The sequence below is a fragment of the Teleopsis dalmanni genome, chromosome 2 (genome assembly GCF_002237135.1).
Source record: "Teleopsis dalmanni isolate 2A chromosome 2, ASM223713v2, whole genome shotgun sequence".
NCBI classification, from domain to species: domain Eukaryota; kingdom Metazoa; phylum Arthropoda; class Insecta; order Diptera; family Diopsidae; genus Teleopsis; species Teleopsis dalmanni.
In genome coordinates, this window is record NC_051847.1 from 44725821 (window position 1) to 44736890 (window position 11070).

The window sequence follows — 11070 nt, forward strand, 5'->3', positions numbered from 1 at the left end:
ATAATAAAATAATAATAATAATATTAATTTATAATTTATTATTAAATTAATAATAATAATAATATAAAATAATAATATAATAAAAATTATATTAAATAAAAATTAAAATGAACTCAAGAACATAATTTTTGTTATTTAGTAAAATAAAATTTTATATAGTAAAACTATAATCCTTAAATAACTTATTAAAACAGAAAACATAAAAAAAATCCTAATTGTTAAACCCACAATATACTTTCAAAAAGTATCTTTTTCTTATTCTCATCAAAATAATGAGTTTAGGTAAATTATTTTATTGATATAAAAGAATTGATTACAGTTTATTCCAAATTTAATCCAAATTTTGTGTTAATTTGTTTCAATTCGGATTTCTTTTTCTTGGCATTGATTAATAGCACCCAAAGCGTGATTTATGCGCAACCCTTTTTAATTAACTTAATTCATTTTGCATGTTAGGTAGAAGTTAGTAGTATTAAAGTAACTAAAAAGATACATCATTCGAAAAAAATCCACAGATAACAGTATTTATTTCAATATAATTAAATATATTCCCAGTGCATATTAAAATCCTTTTTGCTTTCTTTTTATGAAGCTTAAAAAATTCAAAAGTAATCGAGCAGAAAGTATCTATCAGCAATCAATATAAGCAAAATTAATAAAAATAAGAGAAAAACAGAATATTGTAGTAGAAGAAATTATTAATAATTTCAAAAATGTCTTATATATTTTTCATTTCATTTTCATCATGTCAACACACTTGACCAACAAATTTTCCCAGTGACCATTTGTCGAAAGCATAGTTGATCATTCAACTGTCCATGAATCTATCAAAGTAAAAAATTGATAACTTTGCTCATTGAAGCGTTATGTAAACACACTTTTAAAATCGCACGAGTTGATATCGAAATTCACACAGATACTTGAACACACACATACATACATACTCGTATACATGCACTTTCAGTGACACAAGTTTGCCAATATTTTATACGCATGGGAACATTGGCATGCAATAGTTAAGAGTGAAGGTTTGGAGTAAAGCCAGTTCAGATATTAAATTGCATTATTCCACTGCAATCAAATATTTGATTTAGATTTTGATTTTCAGCTTAATCAGGTGGAAAATAGTTTTGTTGATCAAACACTTTTATTGGTCAAACGTTCAAGGCACCATTATTACTACTACGAGTATTTGATAGCAGATTAAGATTGGTAATCATCACTTTTATTTTTATTACATTTTTTGAAGGTATTCAAAATAATAAAATTGGTGAAAATATAACCAGAATTCTCAATCTTTTTTTGTATTTGGATAAGCCTGGGCACTGATGTTTGGGTGTCTCTTTCAACAGCGTTGGTAAACAGCAAATGCAAGTTCTTTAGCAGCGTAGTCTTACCCTGACCAACTTAAGTTTTGTGTTTCGTAAGAACCTATATTATCTATATTATTAAGAACCTATATTATTAATATCCCCGACTCACCCCTCCTGTGGATTATGTGGAAAGTTTTATATTTGAAATATGTAAGCCATGTCGCTCTTGAACTGACATATGATGAAATATTAGCATAGCTCCTATTAGTTTGTCGAAAATAGTAAACATAAGTCATTTTTTGTTTGTGACTAGCAAGATCAGGTATTGGAGAGAGGATTATATTGAAAAATTACCACGTCTCGCTATTATATCAGAGTGCTTTATGATAAAATAACATAAAAAGATATCCATCTTACAATAATTCTCAAAGGATGCAGTCACATGGTGGGTGACATAGTTACCAACCCTTTCAAAATCTATCTATATAGACATCCTTCACTCAGAAGTTCTTTTTCACAGTATGAAAAGGATCTGTTCAAATTGTTAAAATAACTTTATCAGGCAAAAATTAAAGCAGAGTTGAAAAATTTAAAGTATTAAAAGCATGATTTGACTTAAGACAAATCGCAATTGTATTTTCAGTGAAGTCAGCTCCACTTTAAAGCTTTATGTTACCGTGGGGAAATAAAATGGAGGAATTAAAATGGAGTCTACATAACTATTATACATAATGCTATGAAAATAAGTGAGGTGAATTTATATAAAAAAATTAATGAAAGTTATGGAAATAATACTGTAATAAATAACGATATTAGGTAAGAAACTATACCTAAAACTACTTTCGACTTTTCTTTTTTTAGGGATACATTGGATGTCATCTTTAACACATTTGATAAATAACAGATTTACTTCATTGAGGATTTCCAAATAAGTAGAATATTCTACTAAACATAAATCTGTAGAGTTTTATAAAGACAAAAAAAAAAGTGCAATGGTTTACAGTCATATATAACAAAGGTTATCTCTGAATGTGAAAAAGTAGGACTAAAACTTGGTTTTTGAGATTAAGTCCCATACAATGCTTCTCAGTTCATAATTAAAAGAGATTATATTTGATAGACTAAGTTCATAGCTTAACATATACAATGTAATTATATATGTTTATAAAAATAAATATAAATAAAGATATGATTTATATGTATTTATTATTTTAAGAACATGTCTTATTAATAATAATTCTACATAACAATAATATATAATATATATAATCACAGTATTATATTGATATTAATAATTTTTACTAATTATATTAAGATAATATTTATATTACAATAATATATATAATGTAAATAAAATAATATATGTAATATTACTAAAGAACACATAATATTCATAATTTATATAATAATATTATATATTATTATATGTATTTATTATTTTAAGAACATGTCTTATTAATAATAATTCTACATAACAATAATATATAATATATATAATCACAGTATTATATTGATATTAATAATTTTTACTAATTATATTAAGATAATATTTATATTACAATAATATATATAATGTAAATAAAATAATATATGTAATATTACTAAAGAACACATAATATTCATAATTTATATAATAATATTATATATTATTATATGTATTTATTATTTTAAGAACATGTCTTATTAATAATAATTCTACATAACAATAATATATAATATATATAATCACAGTATTATATTGATATTAATAATTTTTACTAATTATATTAAGATAATATTTATATTACAATAATATATATAATGTAAATAAAATAATATATGTAATATTACTAAAGAACACATAATATTCATAATTTATATAATAATATTATATATTATTATATGTATTTATTATTTTAAGAGCATGTCTTATTAATAATAATTCTACATAACAATAATATATAATATATATAATCACAATATTATATTAATATTAATAATTTTTACTAATTAAGATAATATTTATATTACAATAATATATATAATGTAAATAAAATAATATATATAATATTACTAAAGAACACATAATATTTATAATTTTTATAATAATATTATATATTAGTATATTATAATATTATATACTATAGAAGAATATTTATTTTATATTAATATTTTACGTAGTTTTTTATATTAATATAATTAATATATAACTATTGTTGTTATTGCATTTAATTTCTAAATTTCAAGATACAAAAAAGAAGTAAGAGAAGTACAATTGTTGCCTTCAAATGCATGCGTTTTCCATTATTTTCTTATAAAAATAATGTTTCTCCATTAGATGATATTTTTTTAGTGGTAATGAGAGATACGCTTCGTTAACTTTGACTTCATTCAGTAAAAAATTTTAAAGATGATGTGTTGTTATGAAATATTATATGAAAACATTAAGTAGCGAACTTGTCACCAGGCGCCTTTCTACTTCAAGAAGCGACACATATGCTGAGCATATGCAATCAAATTGTTAATTTTTTTTATACGAGTAATTATAGAATATATTAAACTGATTTACAAGAATTTTAGTTGTTGCTATATGACTGACTATTAGAAGACTATTAAAATAAAAAAGAAATTATTATACATATATAAATTTATAATTCACAATTTTTTTCTACATAAAAAATAAAAAAATTTTTATATGTAGAGATGGTACCACTACAGCTAAATTTTTATATTTAAGTACTTTAACAGAAGATATATAGTTGATATAGTGAAGATGAACTAACCTTAAACAATGTGTCTACTAATAAATTTTCATTGTTAAGGGCTTAATATAAGTTCCCAAAAATATTTGCATATACTACGGTTAGTACATATCTCTATAGTATAACATAGTGCTAACATTACGTCTTTTAGGTTAGGTTGTGATGAAGAAAGAAATCATAAGATAAAAAGAGAAAACAGAGTACAGAAGCTCTAAGGAAAGAAATACTGTTGCAACCGTAGGTGTATAGCGTTAGATTGATTATGTTGGTACTGTGATCTCTGATATCCACACACGTCTATTGGCTTATTACGACTTCTAGAGTCACTGAAATTTTTATCATGTATTGATTTATTTATCATGTATTGAAAATGATGATTTTCTCGTATAAATAATAAAAAATCACTGTCACTTGAACTTATGTTTAATATTAGAATTGTGTTGAACTAATATAACTCTTAAATAAATGTAGCGAATATCACTTATTATTATGCATTCACATTAAAAGTACTACAATTTAATAATGATGATTTTAGTACATGTTATGTCATATCAAAACACGCAACATTTTGAGTGTCAAGTTCAGTAATTTTTGTCAACGAAAATTACTTAAACATTTTAAAACAAATCTATTATATTTATGTGTAAACATTACAATTTTATATACACAAAAAAAAAAAAATAATGAAACATTTAATTTAATTTTCCACCCGCACCCTACAAATTGAATCATTTATTGTTTGAACTGCAAAATCGATGATCATCATCTGTGCTAATGACTTCCAGATGTGGAACATTGGCTGCTATTTTCATTTCAAATTTGAGCTACAATGGACTAATAAGTATCTCTTATTGAGGAAAATATTGACTACTTAAAGCAGATATACTTCATTTTTGATATTATGAAAAAGATTTTTTTATATCATTTATACCTCAATAATAATAATTTAATATTAAAGAATCATTCATAGTCAAGTATGTGGTTATTACTTCCTCATAATTGTTTAATAATTAATAACTGCTTATTAATTTACTGCAATTTTATCGAAGTATGTATTTTTTAAATTAGGTTTAAAATAGTCTTAAGGTAAATAAAATTTTAGTATTTTAGTACACAAACAATTTATTTATTATTTACTTTTTCATTATATTAAATTGAGTTTAGCAAACGAGTAATGCTAATTATCTTATATACAACTCTATCGATAGAATGATTTTTGAAATAGATATCTGCAATAGGACATATTGCATAAACATCAAATTTTGCTTCGGCGGTACATTCGATATCCTTATTCTATGTTAATTGGTTTAGGGACAAAAGTGTTATTTTGGTTCATTGAGTTTTAAAAAACTCATAACGGTTTTGTTGCAGCTATCTTCGGACCAAAACTAGAATCTCGCTCATGCTGAGTGTATGACCCACTTTCTTTTAAGTGGTGATTCACATCCTTCATATCAATAAAAAACTAGCTAGCAAGAGACTTCAGCGAAATCAACGACTACCTCACTCAGTTCCTATCTAGTCATGGATATTTCAACAGCTACATCTACTGCATATATGCAAAGTAGTCAACAAATTGCTTATATGTGGAGCTGAGAACTATATCGCAAAAGACACATTCTTTGAGTGCAATGGTTATCGAAAACGAACGAGAAGTGTTGGTGTTTTCTCTTCAATGGCAGTGACAGGAAAAATTATCGTATCGTGTAGAAATGTTTGATGAAAAGAGTATGAGATTGAAAAAATAGATCTCGACAGAATACAGCTGGGGCAAGCAGAAGTATTATACCAAGACAAAGTATAAGGTTTGTCACCAGAAACAACCTAGAACACAGCCATAAAAGTCTTAAATGACTAATAGCGACCCTATCTCGAAGTATTATTAACGTAGTCCTTATCATAAGATAAGGTTTCTAGAAATGAAGATTCTAGAAATGAAGGTGGTGAGTACGTGCAAGTCGGGCACTCCTTTCCGGGGATTGTGGTCAGTGCCTACGCAATCCCCTCCTTCCCGACGCACAGAGGTTTAAAACCAAAGGGTTAAAATCTATTTCACCCATATCTAATTTTAATTTACGTAGATAGTCAAGCAACAATCAATGCATTGGGACTTCCGAGAACTTTTGTACACTGCTGTAACAGAATTCGTTAGTTAAGACTCGTAATTGTTATTTAGCTCATTTGAAAGTCTTAAAGACTGATTGGAGATTATAAAGTAGAAATTCTAATTCTATGCAATACGCGGCAACGTGACTAAAGTCGCACGCGCTCTATTACATAGAATTTCTGACAAAAATTTAAAAAATCTTTTTGCAATTATTTTCTGCCTCCGTTGGGCTGGCTTGACAATATGTTGTCGATCGTCTCGCTATTGTTGCGGCTGGGCTTGCAGTCGATACTTAAGCTTAAAAGGGTGAATCTATTAGATCAGATCGTAGATACACATGTTGACGACATAATGACATCATAAACAAAATCGCATTCGGCATATAGTGACAATAATTGTGCTTCTATGTCAAGTGTTTGCGTTTGTGTAGTTGCCACCATTTTTACTAATGTTATTATTGTTGTTGTTTCAGTTGTTTCTGTTGCGTTTGCTGTTTTAATTATACATCGATATGATCTGTGTTCCGCATTTGAAGTTCATGTTCGATTTTTTATTTAAGTCATTTTATGTATGTGATCAGTATGTGATATAGTATAGAATCATAACGAAATTGTATCTTCAACGCAACAACATGAAAATAGTTGGAATTTGCCTATTGTCGTTTGCAAATGTGTTGCTATATAAACGCTTTGAGTTTTGTTTATAGTTCATATATAATTAAGGAGTTATCCTTTCTAACTAATAATTGAGAGGATCATTGCTAGCCAATGTTAATAATGTCTAAATCGCACTTTAGTAATATTTTTATAGCTATCTTTGGTTTATCTATTTTATTTAATTGTTTAACAAATGCCGCGGTACATCGCACCATAGAAGAGGCTCGTCAAGAACGTCAGCGTTTAGTGCAAAAATATATTAAAACTCTTAATAAAGAGGAGGGCGCTATACGCTTGGTTGGTGGCCAAACGGAATTCGAAGGTATTACAGAGGAATGCATAATTGTAATTTGAATAATTAAATTGAGTTGCAAATATAATGTGTGAGATGGTGAATTAATTAATATTATACGAAATTAAAAAATAAAAGAAATAAATTGAAATTGAAAAGAAAAAAATATAAAATGAAGTTATATATATGTTTTAAAATAAAGATCTAGAATATAAAGTCTAGAATTTCTACAAAAAATTATATTTTTGTTTGCATATTGTAATAAAAATAAAAAAAAAATTAAAATTTAAGTGAATTCATAACCTAAATCTAAAATTAATATAAATATTAATATTATGCTAAACATCTAATATATCTCAGTTTTATATTTTTACTTCAAAATGTGATTTAGTCAGTAATATTTAAATTTCGGTTCAAAAGTTATAAGTAAACTTGATCTAACAATATACATAATGTTTATTTGATAAATATTTGTTTGATATATATATACAAGCGAAATGTATATAAGTGAAATATATATTTCCCTTCTTAAAGACGTGTTTGTTTGACACAATCGGATATGATTGCAAGATATGTCTATGGGTACTAACATTATTTAGTGAGAAAAAACCGTCTTTATTTTTTATATCATCTAATATAATGCTATATTATCTCATTGTGAAAATTGTAAATAATATAATAAAAGTAGGAAATTTATTAAATCCAATTTTATGTATATTTTATATTTATAAAAAATAAAATATATACAAAATATTTTATATATTGTATCATTGCCGACAAATTGTATATATCGGCATATGTCTAGTCGCACATTTCTTTCCAATAAAATTACTTGACTATTATATTTTTAAATACAGCAATATATACATTATTTTATTTAAACAAAGTTTTCATGACTATTTTATTAGGAATATATTTTTCTGTTCTAATTATCAAAGGCAAATAATATCTATAAAAAGTTTCTAAAAAATAATTTAAATTATTTTAAAAATCTATACGATTTTGTTAAAATTTCTCTTCTGGAGAGATTTTGTTTAGCTGACAACTATGTTCTATATAGTTGAACTACAGTGAGAGTCGTCAACCACTGTAACGAGAGACTATAGTGTAATTGTGGGTTGAATATAAGGATATGACCAACTCATTTATTTAAAATATCATAAGTACGGAAGCTCACTATGAACATAAAAAAACCGAGTTTTTAATGTAAATGAAATCTAACGAGCATGCCAGCTCGTTTTGTTTACTTGTTTTATTAAAACCGTGTATATAGTTAGATGTCAATTTAATAACTAAATTTCATAATAAACAAAAAATTATATACATTAATCAAAAAATAGAAACAATATACATACTATACAAATTTCAGGTAATATCGAGGTATTACACAACAATAAATGGGGAGCAATATGTGATGATGAATGGGATGCCATCGAGGGTCGCTTAGTATGTAGACAACTTGGTTTTCCCGGTTTTAAAAAAGTAACACATAGTGGTTACTTTGGACCAGCACGACGACGTTTTTGGATGGATAATTTATTTTGTGAAGGTCACGAGAAAGAATTAACGCATTGTCGATTCGATGGTTGGGGTGTGAATGATTGCGAAGCTAGTGAAGCAGCCGGTGTTATATGTGAAAGCCCATATCCAGAACCAACTGAACCACCTAAACTTAATTTACCAAAATATCGCATACATCATGCGTTTCCAGTTGATGTACGCCTACGTGGAGGACGCACGCGTAATGAAGGTCGCGTAGAGGTAAGCATAGACAACGGAGCATGGGGTACAATATGTTCAGATGGTTGGTCATTACTTGAAGCGAATGTTGTATGCCGGCAATTGAATTTGGGTTATGCACGTGATGCATTACAAACAGATTATTTCGGTGGAGCAAATATATCCGCAAATATGTTAAGTGGCACAGAATGTTATGGTAATGAATCCACGCTGGCACAGTGTCTACATCACGATCAGCAAGCAGGCACAGCAGGTTGTCATGGGCTAGTAAACCATGTGGCTGTAGTTATATGCGATCATTTAGCTCCTGATTTAGTAGTAGATTTTTATGAATTGGAACGTACTGCACATTTAGAAGATCGTCCTATGGCTTTAATGCAGTGTGCAATGGAAGAGAATTGTGTAGCGAATGAAGCTTATGAAATACAACGTGATGATCCAAATTGGCGTTATTCGACGAGAAGATTACTCAAATTTACGGCAAGTGCACTAAATGCTGGCAACACAGATTTTCGACCTTTTAAGGAGAAACACATGTGGGAGTGGCATATGTGCCATATGTAAGTAGACTTTAAAGACAAATTTTATTTAATACAAATTATAAATATTAGCTTAATTGTAGGCACTATCATAGCATGGAAGTGTTTGCTACTTTTAACATATATGATTTGCATGGTATTAAAGTGGCACAGGGTCATAAAGCATCCTTCTGCTTGGAGGACAGTCAGTGTTTGCCGGGTATACCAAAGAAATATAACTGTGCCAATTTTGGTGATCAAGGTAAGTAATACACACTATATCTTTTAAGAATGGTATTAAATTTCCAATTTCAGGCATTTCTGTGAATTGTTCAGATGTGTATTTATATAACCTTGATTGTCAATGGGTTGATATAACAGAAATGGAAACGGGTGAATATATCTTAAAAATGGCTATTAATCCAGAATTTAAGGTTGCTGAAATGAGTTTCGATAATAATGCTGCTGTATGCAGTTTAATTTATACTGAAACCTATGCTCGAGTAGAAGATTGCAGGCTAGAAAGACCTTAAATTACTGAACATATTTAATATTTTATAAAATATTAAGAGAACTGCTCTTATGAATAACGAGTAGCCAAGCGAACATGTGCCAAATATTAACTAAGAACCAAACACTGCTTTTGCTTAGCAAAACTATTTATGGGTATTAAGTTTACAAATGAAATTATAATAATTTATGAATAAAGAAATCATATTATGATGTATGTATAGATATGTATCTCAATCAAATCGCATCGCTTACTCAAATATCAATGTCATATGGGAGCACTCAAGCGTTAAGTGGGTTAATAGCTTTACAGTGGATTTCGTGTAACAAATTGCGCCAGAACGTTTTTGCTCTTCAGCATTAGTAATTTCAGTGAATTTAAAGGAAAGTAAAAATGCACTTAGCAATCAGCAGTCAGAAGTGGGTTTGAATATATTTATAAAATAGGATAAAAATATTATTTAATTCATCATAAAGAATAATTTTATTACAATACACAAAAAAGCAATAATAAGTTTCGATTTCTGGTAGTAGCAAGTTTATTTACATTGTGACCGAAAAGCTTTCGGAAATTCTCATTTAAAATTCGCGCGCTGTATATTTTTCGATATTTTAAGTTTATGATTGGCAGCACTGTCCTTAATTATTATATGCCAAAAATAAAGAGCGCGATCTTGTCAGAAGTTCGTTTACGGCAGCTGTTGAAACCAGTTCACCTCAGTAGTGCGTTGCGAAAAAAACAATGGAAAAAAATATTGAACAAAGAGTTTGCATCAAATTTTGTTTTTCGAACGAAATTTCGTGTGCAGAATCTTTGCGAATGCTACAAAAGGCTTATGGGGAATCAGTTTTATCGAAAACTCAAGTTTATGAGTGGTACAAAGCCTTTCAGGACTGTCGTACGACCGTCGAAGACATGCCGCGTTCTGGACGACCTTCGACCTCTACCCCCGACGAAAACATTGAAAAGGCAAAGGAAATCGTGTTCCAAAATCCTCATGTGAGTGTTAGAGAGATAGCACGAGAGCTAGGCATCGGTCGTGAGATGGCTCGTTTGATTTTGGTGGACAATTTGTGTATGCGACGTGTCAACGCTCGGCTTGTTCCGATTCACCTCAATTTGTTCAACATTATCAACGATTTTAAGGCCAAACATTCAATAAATACCATCGAACAGCCACCGTATTCACCTG

General features: G+C 28.2%; 1 protein-coding gene across 1 annotated transcript; it reads left to right on the top strand.

Annotated features, from left to right (window-relative positions):
* The first annotated feature begins 6815 nt into the window (after positions 1 to 6815).
* Positions 6816 to 10109, top strand: LOC119682714 (lysyl oxidase homolog 3B-like). The gene is made up of 4 exons (XM_038096208.1): positions 6816 to 7139; positions 8479 to 9409; positions 9472 to 9629; positions 9683 to 10109. The coding sequence occupies exons 1-4, from the start codon at positions 6929 to 6931 to the stop codon at positions 9898 to 9900; spliced, it is 1518 nt and encodes a 505-aa protein (XP_037952136.1). The 5' UTR covers positions 6816 to 6928; the 3' UTR covers positions 9901 to 10109.
* The last annotated feature ends 961 nt before the right edge of the window (positions 10110 to 11070 follow it).

Coding starts and splice junctions, on each gene's coding strand:
- LOC119682714 (XM_038096208.1), top strand. CDS start 6,929: ATGTTAATAATGTCTAAATCGCACTTTAGTAATATTTTTATAGCTATC. Junction 7,140..8,478: donor TGGCCAAACGGAATTCGAAG/GTATTACAGAGG, acceptor TACAAATTTCAG/GTAATATCGAGGTATTACAC. Junction 9,630..9,682: donor TGCCAATTTTGGTGATCAAG/GTAAGTAATACA, acceptor TTCCAATTTCAG/GCATTTCTGTGAATTGTTCA.